At 37.4% G+C, this 17,466-nt stretch overlaps 1 protein-coding gene across 4 annotated transcripts in view; it reads right to left on the reverse strand.

Annotated features, from left to right (window-relative positions):
- The window catches only part of TOX3 (TOX high mobility group box family member 3), a 126,966-nt gene that overhangs the window by 24,465 nt on the left and 85,035 nt on the right, over nt 1-17,466 (reverse strand). For 2 of the 4 annotated variants that reach the window (XM_019505705.1, XM_019505707.1), the window contains exons 2-3: nt 12,649-12,714; nt 8,400-8,651 (exon numbers count right to left, since the gene is read on the reverse strand). In XM_019505705.1, the coding sequence (XP_019361250.1) occupies nt 8,400-8,651; nt 12,649-12,714 (318 nt within the window). Of the gene's footprint in view, nt 1-8,399; nt 8,655-12,648; nt 12,715-17,466 lie in introns of all 4 variants that reach the window. The other 2 variants (XM_019505704.1, XM_019505706.1) reach the window with 1 other exon arrangement.

The following is a 17,466-nucleotide window of genomic DNA, read 5'->3' on the forward strand; positions in this document are numbered from 1 at the left end:
AGGGGTCCCCCCATGGTCTCCTCCCCCCTCCTCCAGCCCCCCCTTTCCCACCCCCTACTTGGACTCTGGGTTCAGCTCCCTATGGCAGCGAGTGGGGACTGCCTGAATCTCTGAATCTTTTCTGAATCGATTCGAAGAGCTTCAAATCGATTAGGACCTTTTCACTGGTCTCCTGACTTGATTTGGATTCGAAGATTCAGCTGCTGAATCGGGCCGAATCTCCTCTGAATCAGATCAGCACCCCAAGCTTCGCATAGCCCTAGTAGGCACCGTACCTGTGGCTGGATGAAATTGCCTGGCAGGCCAGATCTGACCAACAGGCCATATTTTGCCTACCCCTGCCCTAGACTGTGAGCTATATGAAGTCAAGGCTGTCATTTTGTATACATTCATGCTCCACCTATCAAAATAAGGTTTCAAGCTGCTTGGCCTCAAGTCAGACCTGCTCCAGTAATACTAAATAGGACTTGTTTTTCCAGATCAGCAGATGAAGTGAGATAACAACTAACCTTCACAACCCTTAATATTTTAGCATCAACAATTTCTGTTCAAAGAGTTATATATCAGGCAAATGCTGCTACTACTGAGAAAACTCATAGTTGAAGTCTGTATAGACAAGTGATAATAAATGGAGAGTCTCATCTCAATGTTTTCAGCTTCAATTTCCATTTTGATTCAGCAAGTATTTTAAAAAGACAGTCAGGATTTTCTGTTAGTTGATTTTCGTTAGATTTTTGTTAGTCTTTTAATGTGGTAGGTTCTTTTTCAATCCTGATTTTTTTAAACGTGTGTCAAGGGGAGAAGAAAAAATCATCTCACAACTCAGTGACCACCTTTACCAAAACATTCCAAATTAAAATATACCATAGGGCATTATGTACTAGGGAACGACAAGATCTGTTAAAGAATTTAGTTTATCATAAAGGTGGTACTGGTTATTGCAGTGTATCAGAACACAGTGGCTGTCTGGTGTAGTCACTTTTGTTACCCTGGGTAGAGATAGCAACTGTTTTCTTCTAAATTTAGCAAGACCTTAAAGTTTTTCTTCTGAACTCTGAACTTAAATCTGAACTCAAAACAGCCTGTCATTGTGATTGTTTGATAACAATACATTCTGGAACTACAAATTGCAAAAAAAGCATTAAGGGCATATTCTTGCAATATACTTGGCACATTTTTGTGCCAAAATTCACACAACTGTCACTGCCTTGGACTCTAAGAGTATTATTTAGTTTTCTGTTAGTCAGCCAACTAACAGTTTTTAGTTCTGTGATTAGGTCTCCTGGTATCGTAATTCTTGAACAGAGAAACTAAACAGCTACCACTTTTGAAGTCTGTGTCAAATACAGAACGGACTAATACTGTTATCTTAATCTGAAGTTTGATGGTACCTAGTTTCTTGATCAAAAAGATCTCTTTTGGCAAGAGACTGTCATAATTTCTATGAGTGAATAATTATTGCCCTCCAAAATTAGTTGTATTTTTTTTAATTAAGGATGGCAATAAACATGTTCATAACAATAACAAGGTCTTATTTTAATAGAATGTTCCGGGCATTAAACACATTAATGACCCATGAAAAACTGTTTTCTCTGTAGCACATTAAACAACATTGCTATAACAATGTATTAATTGAAAACTTACTCCTGATCTCTAAACATAAGTTTATAAACTGAATATTAAAAGAGATTATATAGAAGTTTCTTTGTAAAGGAAAATTAAACATATGAATTATGCGTACACAGGAATGCGTGCAGTAAATAACTGCCTGAAATCAAGCCTTTTGACATTTGAAACTAAGTTTTTTAGCTTTAATTTGGTAATCTTTTGTTAATTAATTCACTTAAAAGTTGAATTGGCAATTTGGGATTCAACACAATAAGATTTAGATCTTTAAGTCAAAGGCACTACTTTTCCTTGTGTTGTATATTCACTGTCTTCCGTAACAGGCTAAAACTTACAATTCAGTTCTTTAAGTCTACATTATCAGTTTTTGGTGCATTTAAATGCCTCTTCTCATTGTCTCAATTATAGCCATCATGATGCGTTTGATATTAGACTACCTTACCACATTTAAATTGTAATGTATTTAAAGATGATCTTATTCTGACATGATTTCAGCATACCTGTGCAAAATCTTAAATATAATTAGAGTATTGCCACAATTGTAGGACATAAACAGGATCAAATACCCATCAAATTTAAATCATAATTTCTATAATAGTAACTATAATATGTTGAGCAATATACGTAAAATTATCAGGGTTTTTTTGTAAAATCTGTACTTTTTTGGATAACAGAGGGAAAAAATAGACTGAAGAGAGACAATTATTTTACTGTCCGTTTCTTAGATATCAGAAAGAGAATTTCGAAATTCATCAAAGCTAACCTTCTGTTATGTACAACAGGCTAAGCTGAAAAGAATGTTAACAAGTTCAATTTTCATTCAATCAGCACTACTGCTCTCTGAAATGTTTCATTGCAGGAAAGAAATAAAAATAATCTATATGGTAATTATGAGGATGAATCCCCCAGTAACTTTCAGCTACATGAAAGGTCAGTTCTATTCAAGATATTTTATCAGTCCCCTGCACATACTCCTGTCCTGTCATTTTAAATCTGAACAGCATTTTATTTTCCCATTTACAGCTACCTGCAGAATTAAGTACTTAAGCCAAATAAGAAAAAAAAAAAGAAATGTTGAATGCTGGCAAAGGCTATAATAGCATGGAGATAAATCGTTCAGCTGCTCTCTCTCAAGCCTCTGGGGCTGCAGATTTTTCTTCTCCTGGTGCACTGTGGGTATTCAAAACTTGTTCAACATGATTTCATTTCATTTCAGGCACTGCCTGAGAAAACTAAATTACAGAATCAATCATACAGAAGGTCAGAGTGAGACTTCATTACAAGTATTGCATGCTTGCATGAATATCTTTCATTTATGACTGACCCAATATGTCACAATAGCTGTCTAGTAAAAATAATCCACTTTCTGAAATTGATGTACTACTGATGTCAATGCTACTCAGCAGGCTGGGCAGATTATAGAGAGGTGTAAAAAAAGGAACCCTTAGGAGCACAGGTTGTAGTTTTATAGAATTGCCGTATTTTGTAGATTAAAATAATTTTTAGATGATCATCTAAACAAACATGAGAGCCTTGACAGAAAACGTTCTTGCAAGAATACTGATTTCTACTTATTTATATTAAGAGATATATATATATAAGTATAGTATCTGCAACATGTAAATAAAGGCTACTCTTTGGAATGAACATCAACATACCATTTTCAGTAATTTATTTTTGAATACTAGTATTTTATTTGCATGTTATTAAAATGTGCATGTTAATCATACTGCACTTCTTTTATCTTCTCTTTTTGTTGCTTCTGTCTGTTTTTAAATGTAATAGCATGCATTTAACCAAGATAAATGTGTCGTGTTTGTTGCCAATAATAATGAAGCTAATCAGCAACGTGACAAATTGTCACTCTTTCTATAGTATAACCAATGTGGCCGGATAGGAAATCAGTTCCACTACATCATAAATTATCTTACTGTTAATAGTATAAGCCTTTGTTAGTCCATCAATACAATCTTTTAATAACTGCTACAGCACATTTATTCTGGTAATAAACATCTTGCTTGCACACTGGAAGAATTGAAGAATATAAGTAATAATAAATCAAAAATATAATGTAAAGTATTATTTATTATTTTTGTGGCTTTCCTATGGGAAATATCTGAAGAGCTTCCAGAAGTATTATTATGTAGCTAGCCAACTCTGTACCCTAAGGGAGACGGAGGAGAACCTTGACATAACCTATTTTTAACCACGCCTCTGGCGTTTCTGCATTCAAGTTTATAGGTGAACATGTCAGGTAGTACATAGAACAAAGCCAAAGACACACTGTATTAATCATAATTCTGTCCAAGCACATTTTATTTTTTCAACATTTGTGATTTAAAATCGCATGACATTTCTTCAAGGTGAAATTCTACTGGACTTTTCAAGAGAGCAAGTCTATATCTAGCTAAATTAAATATCACCTGCAGTAAGATCTCTAATACTTCAGAAAAGGACCAATAAACTTGATAGGGTTCATATTAAATTATTTTAACAGCATGTATTCATTTAATGAAGCTATTTGTTTTTCAATATCTAGAAAACTGTCTGCTTTAGTGATTAGCAATAGGCTATTAATAAAGCATTTAAATAAGACTATTCCAACACCACTGCACAAGAATATTCTGTAAGTATACACGGATATCATAATTATTTTATTGCCCCATCTTTAGTTCCTACAGATATAGTAAATTCAATTGACCATGAAATTAAGTTTCATAGTCAAAATGCCTCCTTTACATTTTTTTATTGCTGCAATAAAAATTTTTAGAGCTTCAAGACAAGGTAATTTATGAAATGTCTAATTTAAAGATGAATTCTAATATTGTTAATAAATATTTACCAGTTTAATGAAGTGCACGTTTTCAGTATAAAATGTGATGTACTGTTTTCATTGTCAATTTTTGGAATTTGGCTTAAAAGTGAAAAAGGCATCTGAAAAGCAGATAGAGCAAAAGGATCTTTTAGAGACCTATGTGGTAACCCTCCATTACGCATTTATTTATTTCTTTCTAGATCCTGTAGTGATCAACCATTTATAAGTAGGGTTGAAGAGTGATTTAAGTGAAAGCGGGGGTGGGGTGGGGAACCTCAACTGCTTAAACAAATGGCAATTGCTGATCCCCTTCCACACAGTAAAACTCACATGGGATGATCCTGAGGGTAACATTAACAATCCCCTGGCACAGCTCCTCACTATCAGACTTTGGGGCCCACTGCATATGACCACTAAGGTTGTGCTATCACAGGTTCTCCCAGTATGAGCAGAGGGTAGCAATTAGAGTGGAAGTCTGTACAAGAAGTATCAGAAGACTACTGACAGGGGAAGGTCTGTGCTTCTGTAAACCTCCACCTCAGTCCATAGAGAAATGAGTCTGTATCTATGAAGTTCACAGAAGCACTAATGCAGTGGAGGTGGAAGCGGGTGAGGAAGAGGGCATTCAATTACAGCGGGTTCCTTCCCTCATCTGAAGGGAAGCATCCATTGTCATTACTCATGGCAGAATCACAACATAGGAAAAATGCAAACTAAAAGCCAAAATCTGCTCATTCAACAATCCAACTGATAGTGCTGACGGAATAATGCCTACATGTACATATGTGATATGTAGCCCAAAATACTTTTTCTCATGCCTCAAAAGACAGGGTTTGTATTGAGTTTACACATATATGAACACACATACATACAAACATGCAGATGCCTAAACCCTCTATGCATCTAAATGGCACATATGCAGCCACAGATCTGCAGTTTCTGCACTTAAACAGTTTTACCTTGTGGAGAAACATAATTGTTCTAGGCGTATACCTGCTGGAAGCAAAAAAGACGATGGTTTTCTTGTGTTTTAGCCTAGTACTTAGGGTACTAGCCTAAGGAACAGGAGACCTAAATTCTAGATTCCTGACACCCAGAAGGGAGTTGAACTTGAAATGCTTGCTTCCCAGCAAAGTGCTCTAATGCCCAGATCCTTCTCCAAGAGTCCTTGTGAAGTTGGCTGACTGCCTTGGATTTAATATTTATTGGACAAAATTAATAGTTTTAGTCCCTGCCTCAATGAAAGTAAGACCCAACTAGAACCAAGGGTTCCCTCCTTCCAGGGCAGCTTTCATTTTCCCTGGCTTTTTCTCGTTTTCCACACTATACATATTCCCTTCTTTTGCTTTCCCAGTGGCTTTAAGATAAAGGTAAGAGCTCCAAATTCTGAGGAAACGCTGTAGAAAATGCAAACTAAGATTGTATTACATTATCAATGGGCTGCTATTAGGATTAATGAAGTAACCATTAGGCCTGTGCAAAGCGGCAAATATTCGATTTGGCTTTGGATTTGGCCAATTCGGAGAGACGGTGATTCAATTCAGTGATTCGAATCACTGTCCCAATTCAATTTGGCTGATTCGGATTCACATATATACTCGGTTGTCAAATCAAGCCGAATCTCCTCTGAGTCAAACAGATGGCAGCAGCAGTATTGGCAGCTGGAGTATGGCAGCGATGAGTGGGGCCCCACTCCCTGCCCGCTCTCCAGCCCCCACCATAGCGGCACTTAAAAAAATAAAAGCCCTACACTCACCAGCTGCAACAGCAGCTATTGGGGCCTCTGGGGGCTCGTGGCAGAGTCCCCCCATGCAGCAGGGGGCAGCAAGGATTGCCCCCCCCGCCACCTGGCACCCACGTGGCAGCTGTCATATTGCACGGGTGCAGCGTAGCTTGGCAGGGCCCCACACAGTCACAGAGCTGGGGCAGCTCCAGCAGTCACCCGAAGCCCAGCACTGCTCAACCCAAGCGGCCCCAGCTCCCGGACAGCATGCAGTACCAGGGAGGCTAAGGGAGCCAAGCAGGGGATGAGGCTGGGTGGGGGTTCCACCATGGTTCCCTCCCCCCCCCTCCAGCCCTACCCCGCTACTTACTGGCACGGAGCCCGGGTCCAGCTCCCTGCAGCACCAAGTGGGGACTGCCCAAATCTCCGAACTGATTCGGAGGCTTCCAAATCCATTCAGAGGCTTCTGATTCAATTCGGATCTTTTAATGGGTCTCCTGATTCAATCTGGATTCGGAGATTCATCCCCCAATTTGAGCCGAATCTCCTTTGAATCAAATAGGCTACCAAAGCTTTCACAGCCCTAGAAACCATCTCCCTGGCCCACCCGTATCACTCAGAAAAAGCTCCCCAGAAGGACCAGGGCACAAACTATCACAAGCCCCATTTCCATATAAAAATACAAGAAATGTTAAAATAGGTCAGATCATGGCTCCATCTAGCCCAGTATCCTATATCTAATGGTGGTAGATAGTGGATCCTAAGAAAAAGAGAATTAACAAATGGACTCTCTAAATACTTCTCCTACTTCTCTCCTAATACAGCTTTCACTATTCTCATATACAAAAAGCAGTGAATATGCACACTGATCCCCACAGGACAATTAAACCCTGCATTCCCAAGCACAATGACAAAGCTAAAAACAAACTTAAATGACTGCTTTTAAAGATTTACCCTCTGGGATGCAAAGAGTAAGGAAATACCTCTTTTATTACTAGTATACTGCATATTTGTTTTCTTTCCACTTTTACATCATTCCCAGCATTATGTCTGAAAATCATCCTTCATTACTCTCAAGCTAGTGGCCACATAGGGCATTTATACACATAACTTTTCGTGCTGCGACACAGATTAATCGAGTCTGTTCCACATGCGAGCTGACGCGCACTGCACTGCGTCGCATGCAATTGTATAAGCGGCGAAATGTGCGTTAGTGTGCACAAAATGGCAGTGGTGCGCTTTTGGATTAAAACACTTTCAATGTGTTTTAGTTCAAAAGCACACCACCACCATTTTTGCAGCACTGATGCACATTTCACCATTTATACAGATGCATGCTCCACAGCACAGGGAACTTTATCATATGTATAAATGCCCATACACATCTGTTGTTTTGCACCATTGTGAAGTAGCAGCTACTCCCTGCTGGCTCCCTAGACTGGGGATCCCTGGTCTGGGAAGTGGTAGGGAGCTTTTCCCTGCTACTCCAGTCTACCTGAGAGCAAGTGAAAGTGGGCTGCTGCACGCTGAATGCTTGTACCGCTCCCTTTCCCTCTCTTTGAGTGATTTCTAGAGGTGCAAATTTCTGAAAAAAATTCCAATGCTAGAAATGAACACCTGTTCAAGGCCAGACATTTATCTGGCACTTGAAATACAAACAAGTGGTTCCCTTAAAAATCTACAGCTTACCCTAACCAACAAAAAAGGAATTATTAAAATGGTAGAACCACTACCTCCTAGTCCTGAACTGGGTGTCACTTTCTGAATAAACTGTATCCTCAAAGTGTTTGACTCTCATGAATTTCCCCAGCAATTATTGGTACAGAATTTCCTCACTTTCAAAGCCCAGTCCAAAAATGCAAATTGTTACATTCCCAGTATTACTAGGGTACTTACTGCAAGAGATCTGTTTACATGCAGCAAACAACATTTTGTTTATTAGTAAGATATCTTACTCTTCTGAATCCACCAATAGTTACCCTTAAATATTTGTCAGTTGCCTTAGGGAACTAAATAATGGTATCTCATTATTTGCAGTGTAATACTGAGGTACTTGCCATCACATATAGACAGAAATAACATTAGCTACTATTAGCAAGTGTTAGGGCTGGCCACATAACATTAAACCTTAATGCCACTTTCAGAAGTCATTGAATATACATTTATTAACAAATATGCCTTCCTTTGTTTTGACCCATGTTTTAAGCACTGAAGGATATAAAGAAGCATGCCTACCATATGTAATCCATTGGTGTGGACTACACCATCTTGTTCCACAAGATTTCGAGATATTGTAATAGAAGGAAGATCCAAGCTCTGTGGAGGAAACTGGGGTGTAAATTCATTTCCTTGTGCAGACAACTGTTCACCTAGTCCCTGAAATGGTAACAAGATGTCTGCCATTCCCAGCGTGGGGTCTGACTCAGGAGGGGGTGTAATTGGTGGAATCTCAAACTCTTCATCACCGAGGCTTGGAGTATGGAATGTCTGCTAACAGAAAAGAAAAGAAAACAAGGACAGTAAAGTACACCACTCCAGATAGTTTTGGCCTCGCAATACAAAATAATTCTCTACATTCTCTATGTTCTGTATTATTTAGATCTTAAATTAAAATGCTCTAAGTAATTTTTTTTACAAGTTTCATATACCAAAGGGCTTTGTGGATCATTCTGATTAAAGATTTAAGTCTCATTATCATATGGTTTTAATGGAGTATCAGTATTAACAGTTTTTTAATGTGTACTTAATTAGCAACATCTGTCTTTGTTGTTAGTCTGAACATCAGCTACATTGGATTTGGCCATATAACAAATTGCCACTTTATTGATATGTTAGTGAAACAGCACAAACAGCTTACATTATTCTCATGCTTCATAAAATACTGACAATTTCGTAGCATATACACAACATTAATTCAATACTACACATTGCTCATCTTTTGTTTCTCTTTTTTTATAACTAATAATATCAAATCATATGCATCTGGTTTTGATATCTTTTGTATTCCATCCATGAAATATACTGACTCTTTACATAAGGGTTATTATTTAGAAGACTGATATTTACAGCAGTGATGGTGATTACAGTAGCATCCAATGTTTTCTTAAGCAAGCCAGCTTTGTTTGAACAGTAGGTTTGTTATGAAGTAAACACCTGTTAAGATGCCTTGAGCAGAACACTTACTGCCAGTTATCTTCAGGGTTTGTGCCTGTGTTTGTAAGCGTCTGTCTAAGATCATCTTTATTCAAGTACAGTCTGTATCTGGCTTCAACACTGCTTTAGTTGGAAAACAAATGAACTACGCTTATTCAAATTTCTCATGAGCTAAATGAACTTTCATATATTATTTCAGGTCCGCTGCTACTTAATAATGGAAAGTCAGTGATTGAAATTAGGGCATTTTAAATGTACCCAAATCAGGACTGTTTTGATCAGACAGGGCAGTTGGCAATCTTAAAATAGGCACTCTGTCTTGCTTTGGACATGCAACACTGCTCTGGGATTTGTTTGTATTAGTTCAAAATTCCAGTTAATGGTGGGGGGAACTGTTTTATGTATTATTTATGTTGTTTGAAAGAGTGACTTAATGCCAGTTAATTTAAAAATTATATGTTCATTGAAAGATCTCATTAACTGCTGTAAACTGTCATCCTTCAAACTGTTAATGATGATATAAATTAATAACTGCTCGAGAGAAAATGGAAACTGAAACACAAGAAAAACCTTTGCTTGCATATAGAACCTGTCAGCTGTCATTATTGGTCTCACACCAGAAATGATGAGGTCCCCGCCTGCTACAGTCTGCATGAGTACAGTGAAAGTGAACTGAGACTCTTGTGGTCTCACTTGATACAGAATACTGCAACTTAATTCTAGCTTTGAAAGCTAGTCCTGCATTAGGGAGACATTTGACTTTCATTGCTGTATTACAAAAGGTGTAAATTTTCTTACTGTGGAACCCTGAGTTCACAAACACAAAGGATGGATTGGTGATGAGAAGTGGTTGGCTAATGAACATAACCCTATGGCTGCATTTGCAGTTATTTTGGCACTAATGTGGTCTAGTAACAGATGCAACTGTAATTTGTGACTCATTTGCTACCCCATTACTGCTTAATGAAATCTAACATATCACATTAACAATACGGATAAACACTCATGCTTGATATGTGGCATTTGGCTGTTTTCATTACCACTGTAATTAACACTTGAAATATTATTTCAATAAATATTTAAGGTGCTTTAAAAATGGTCATGGTAATCATGACACAGAGACCGAAAACATAAAGCAAACATGTAGATTCTGAACCTGAAGGTGGTTCTGGTGATTACATTGTTAGGGCATAATTTACAGGACTTAAATGGTCTTCTAGTTCTGCAGTGCCCCGATCCAAATCCTCATTTAAATACAAAACCAAATAATTAAATATAGGCTAAAATTTAAATACAAAGTCAAATAAGTACAAAATCATTTAAATACAAAACCAAATAATTAAATATTTCATTCCAACATTAGATTCACACAATAATGCAAATATTAACACTTCATTATATTCTTAATTTTTTTTCAAGCAAAAGTATTCAGTAAAATCAATATTATTAGTCTAGCTCTCAAAGTCTCTTTAAGAGTCATATTTTTAAGGTGGTGGTAATTATAAGAATGTGACTGCCTTCCCCATCTAAAAGAGTAAACCTGGTAGAGATGTATAAATATAACAGTTGTGTAATAATTGAACTTTTTTCAAGAAACAGTCTTAATGATATAGTACCAGTCTTAATGATATAGTACATCTCTTTCACTTGTAGTAAGTTATAGTCATAAGTAAACTGATGAATACTTTAACATCTTTAAAACATGAAAATACATCTCACAGTATAATTGCTGCAACAAGTATAGCTTTAAACACAATGTATAAATGATCCAAGGATGAGGACAAAATATATGTAATCGAAAGAGGAAATAATGTCCTTTAGTGAAGTAGTCTTAATCCATATCACTGGGCTATTCAGATTGTAGAAAGGGACTGAATAGTATGAAATTTGGTATTGCAGAAAGATGCTGTTATGACCAAGATGGTATAACATTTATGGGTTTATCATATTTTTTAGAAGTTATTAACTTTTCAGTATTTCTCTCTTGCATGTTTTTTTAAGTGTGGGTGCATGGTTAAATGCCATCTGTACTGAAATGTTCAAAACATTTGTTCCTTTTGATAAAAATGCAAATCTGGAGAACTGTTGTATCAACATATAACAGCCAATGTCTGACACGGTGAATTATCACAGCTGGAATTAAATTGTCTCTGAACAGCTGCTGGCAGCAGAGCTTTCATCAATGTTTGATTCAAATGTAGGAAAGAAATTCTACAGAATGAAACATCATGTTGTCATTACAGATGGGGTTTGTGTTCATTATCACAAATAACACTGGAGACAGTGCCAAACAATATTCCCTTATCTAAGCAAGCTTGTTGGGTAAAAGAGATGGTGGTTATTATAAAAAACAATTAATAAAATACTACTTTTAATTCTAACCTCTATATTTATTGTAAACTATTTTTTAAGTGAAGATGTTTTTAAACCGTTACAAGAACATTCATGACAATCACCACCTTCAATGTCTAAACGCAAAGCTATTCAGTTTTTTAACCTTTCCTCGAGCTTGGAAAATTATTTACGACATACACCTTATGCACATATTTAGTACTGCTTACTGCTCATTCCAGTTCTCTCTCCTTGTCTATATTCATACATCCACATTTTATTAGGCAATATATCTTGCAATTTTTATACCTCCACCCTTTGGTTTTCCAGGGATGCCCAAAAAGCAGCTCCATCCGTAGTTGATATCAATACCAGAGCACTGATAAACTGGCTGTCAGAAGGTGTTGTAAAAGCTACTATAAGAGCACAATGGTTGACACACCCTTTCCCTGATGCCACCTTTCAAAGAAAGAGGCGATATGTACCACATCTTTGCCCCAGTCAGCCTTTATCATTCAGCCCCAAGGCTTGTTCCTCAACCTGTCCAATCCCTAGTTGAAAATCTATTCCCACAACACAAACACTGCAGATGTATAGATGTAGAAAAAAATCAGTTTTTTCGTATGAGTGAAGAATCCAAATTAAAATGTTTGTATCTATGATCAAAATTAGCCCATTAGCTACTAATGACTGGTACTAGGCTTGCTTTCAGATTGTACACCTACTGTGCCTTTTATTTCTTTCCTTCTGTTTATAATTTTTTTCATACATAAAGCAGATTTGTTTCTATTGACATGCTATGTAAGTAACAGCCTTATGGACAGCTAAATTGACTAGTAATGGAGAGCTGTCAGGTTATTTTCTTTCTCATTAAAGTCTTTATTTTGTGCTCCATAAAACACATACAAATTCAGCACTTCATTCTTCATCCGTTGAAAGTCTGTTAAATTATCAAAGCAAGCAGCAGAATATGACCATAGATAAAAAGAAAAACATCTACCTCATTTGCAGTAAGAAATGCATTATTCGCCTCCGCCATGTTCATGTAGTTGTTATTGTTCGCAAACTAAAAGAAAAATAGATATTGGGATTTTAATAAGTGCCATGATAAACCTTTATGATTATATGGTCCAAATATTCTTTATCCTATCAACAACCTAGAAAAATACTGCAACTCCCAGCACAGTCACCTCTACCAAGCCCTTCGAAAAGCACTTCATGGGTCCATTTCTAAAACAGGTAATAATTCAACCTCACACTATTATATTTTTTTCAGAGACTTTCTCACCCACTTACAAGGTCCTGTAGGGAGCCATGACCAAGTGAATTCTTAGTAGTGTGATTCAAATTACAGATGGGCTAAAGAAAGAAAGGGCGAGGAAACCTGCCACTTTTTTTCAGTCTATCATTATCATCTCATCTTCCCCACAAAAACTACAAAATATTTGCTCATGTCTCATTCCAGTGAAGACTCCCACTGCCAGTGAGGCCTGAAATGTCAGGAGATTAGGTTGGAGACCAAGATTATTGCAGAGATGCTGGATCTCTAACAGACAGCAGGAAATTAACCAAAACTGAAGTGGGAGCAACAGACCATCTCATTGGGTGCATTTACTAACCTAATACACAATAAAGCATCACTGTCTACACATGCGCAGCAATTACTGTGCAGTATATTAGTCTAATGCTCCCTTTACTAATCCCTGTATTGCATGTGTAGACACTGACCGGGAGGAAATTGCTCCCAGTCAGCCTAGGCAACAGGGGCCACAGGGACAGAGAGAGCTTCTTGGCTCGGTAAGAGGTGCCTGCCAGCCACATGGAGACTGGGACCCATCCTGAGCTCCATGAGGCTGGGTGAGCTGTCCTGGCTACCAGGCATCTGCCTCCCAGCCAGGACAGCTCACTTCCTCGCTGCCACGCCCCCCCTACTCAGGGCTGCTGCAGGGGAGCAGAGCAGGGCAGAAGCAACCCTGAATTCGGCTGCTACTGTCAGGCTCAATTTGCACCTGATGAGAGTGCATGTATAGACACGTGCTGGAGAGCACTTTAATGAGCCTGAATTTTCTGTGCAGAAAATTCAGATGCATTAATTGCATGTGTATATGTGCTCACTGAGAGGCAACTTTTCACACGTGAATAAATCAGAGGATCCTCATAGATATTTCTTTCCCTAAAAACCTCTCCTCCAAACTCTTGATGTTATTTAACTGAGTTACAGAAACATTTAGAGACCAGTATGGAAAAGAAGATACTACCAGCATTTGGGTAATTAGTAATTTGTGTCCATAGCTCCCTTAAATGGCATTAGTCAGATGTTTGTAGGAAAAACAGGTAGACTAGGAACTATCTTTACACATATTCCCACTGCACAAAGGTGTTTAATAAGCTCTGCTTTTGAAGAATAGATACCTTTGGTATAGTTGTGTTGCCAGATGAAACATTAAGCCACATAAATCATGTTTCTGATTTATTATCAGGCAAACTGTGAAAAGTATAATAAAGGGTAGCAAATAAGGTAGAAGTCCCTGTGCCACACTTATAGCCATATCCATGTTCATTACTGTTCTTGTAACTTAAATATTTAATACCTAACACAGCTTTGTGGGCAAGAATTAAAAAAGAGAGATTGGTGAAATCTCTGAACACCACATTAATTTTTCATTCATTGTCATTAAAATCTCCACCTCACACCACTATCATTAAGGTTGCATCTGCATTTCTCCCTAAACTCCTATTATCTAAGTTTTATAACTCAAATATAAATCTTTGTTTGGTGCTATTGCTTGTCTCAGAAAATGCTGGGTGCATTTTATTTGGAAATCTTTAAAGCGCATTTTTAAAAAAAGAAAACAAGGTATTTTTCTACTGTATGCAGCTCTACAATGTATGAGGATGGGGCATCACACATTTTCAGAGTTACCCCCATATTTTTTTCCTTTTGAAGGGAGCATCATGCAGGGTTGCCAGAGATAAACAAATCCCTGCTTAGAGGGAACTTCCATTCCACCCTAACTTTGCCCAGGCTTCCCACTTGCAAGTCCTGGGAAAGAAGATGTTTCAGGCCATATTTTGCAGCACCAGAGAACAGAAGTGTGACAGAAGAGTAGCTCTTTCATAGTAGGGCTAATTTCCCTGAAAGTCTTAAGAACCTGTACTCCTAAAATCAATTGGAAGACAGGTTGGAGGAAAGAAGATAGGAATTAACACATGGTTCTTGCAACTGAGTGTCTTTGTTTTGCTTTCACCCGACACTGGATCAGGGCCTTCCTTGCATGTGGAAGAAAAAAAGCAGCAGAAAGAATGAAGGGAAACTGGGGAAAGAGGGATGAAAACATAACATCTTCAATTTGAAGTATTACAAGGTTGGGTTCCTACTCCAACATATGACATTAGAGTGTGCATGTAAAAACAGAACACAATAAAAAATTTAGTCTATAATGTGGTGTAAGCAAAATTTCTGTTTACTTCATACATGTATTATCTCATAACTGTATCTATATGTATGGCTAGAGGTGATATAGATATAACATTCACCTAGGGGTTTAGTTCCAATGTCAGCTACAACACATTCACAGTAATTTTTTTCCAGACAAGACTGTGTGTGGATTTTAGCACACAGACTTAGTACTTATGCACAGCAGTCAGATTGACATGATAGATTTTCTCATGTCAGTGAGCCGAGAACTAAGAAGGATTTACATGAAAAACTCTAATGGCTCCAAAGGAGCTGTTCTCCTCTATGATAACAAAAAGTCACTTTTTCAAATAATACCTACATGTAGAAATGTACAATAGACCAGAATGGTTCTAATAGAATATACTGGGTAAATACGTGGGTCCAAATTCAACCCTGCTATCAATTAACATAATGGCCCTGAGGTTGCACCTGCTCTCAGTGGGACTGGATTTGGCTGCATATGCTTAAAAAATTGTATATTGTCTTGCTCTTCATATCAGTCTACACATCAGTCTACAGAAGCTGATTGACAAAACATTTTTTCTCCATTTTATGTTGTTAAATTAAAACAAAAGGAAAATCACAGATTGAAAATTATTTCTAAGTGTCATTGAGACTGTAGAAGCAAACAGCGAAACATGCACAATCGAAGTGAAGGTTGCAACAGAATCGTTAATTTGCTGTTATTGTGCTAGAGTATTTCAGCTTCTTTTACACATTACTTGAGGCACTTATGTCAGCCCCTGTCGTATTTCAGCTTTTGTCAGTGTGTATCACAACTTTAACATTATTTAAATGTAATTTTTAGTCTATGAATTAGAAATCCATTTAAAACAAACAACTCGTTATCAGTGAATATTTTTAAGATTAAACTTACTTATCATCTAATAGTACCTACAACAAAGGAAAATAAAATGGTTATTATCTTAAGGACCTAAACAATTCAAAAAACAAATTAAGCTTAGAGTGAAATAAGAACTGGGTTAGAAATCCTCTTCTGAACAGTTAGTATGCGAATGTAATTACTGAAGAAACTACAGCTAATCAGCTGTGAATTGTATCCATTAATTAGTATTTGCCCTGGAGAGATGAGAAAAATCAGTAACAATGTTAACACTGCAATGCACTGATGAGTACTGAAACACAGGGCCCTCAGCATTTAGTCAAGCAGGTGGCTCCAATGGTCCAAGTAATTTAAAAAGCTCTCACCTGAAGTGTAGAACTGGAATTACAAAGCACTTCTTGCATATCTTTATATCTATATAAGGCTATAATTAATGGCTTTTAATTTAGAAACACTTTGTGATCAGCTGGGAACAGTTATAAATCATTCTAAATAGAACAAGGTGTTCTATTCTATTTTAGTAAAATATTTAATTTGAGAAAAATGTTGTGTGTGACATGATTCCTTCGGAAGTCAACACCTTTCTCAATTCATTTCTGGAGACCATTTACCTAACTACTAACAAATATCAGAGAAGAGTGGCGCATGCATGCACATGCACATACCCGCTCCCACACCCACACTTAAGAACCGATGTACTAATTACGGGCGAAAGCCTGCCATTGGATTTACAATATGGAGCCCTAATGACTTTATCTCCTGGTCTAGAAGTGCATCTAACTCTAGTATGTAGCTCCTATAACTTGCTGTTCATGCTGGTCTACATGGTGTATTTTACAAATTACTTAGTAATAGTAGCAGGGTTGTAACAGCCATGTTAAACATGCAAGAAACAGGATGTTTAGTACTAACTTTTACTAGACTAACTTTATAGTTTCAAGATATGTCCGACAAGCCTTGGGGCACAAAACATTCTTCCTCAAGTCAGAAGCATCAGCAATACTTTATACCATATTTTTCCTTTCACAGGAAGATCTCAAAGCAACCTACAGCTACTAATGAAAACACATATCTTAGTTCCCTGCAGCAGTATACGATGTTATCTCAATGATACACGACGTGAGAGACTCTATTTTACTGGACTTGCCTCACCTGATAAAAGTCAATGGGAATTTTCCTACTTCAACTAAGTCAGGATTTCACCCTGAAAATTAGCTTTTAGGGACAATGACTAAAATATGTTTGTCTGTCAGCATCTGCTCTGGAGAATAAGAAGTCTCTTAGAGCCCCCACTATTATTGTAATCCAAAACAGCCTAGTCATTTCTACTGAGTATTTCAATACAGGCAGTCCTCAGACTTGCGACACAAATGGTTCCTGAAAACTGCTTCTTAAGTTGAACCATTATAACTTGGAACCAATTTTCCCATAGTAACAATGTTCTAAATGGCGGATTGGTTTCTTTAGGACACTGGATACCAGGGTGGGGCCGGCACAGGACAGAGCTCGCACGG

Source organism: Gavialis gangeticus, unplaced genomic scaffold (genome assembly GCF_001723915.1).
Source record: "Gavialis gangeticus isolate Ggan-Ray unplaced genomic scaffold, GavGan_comp1, whole genome shotgun sequence".
NCBI lineage: Eukaryota > Metazoa > Chordata > Crocodylia > Gavialidae > Gavialis > Gavialis gangeticus.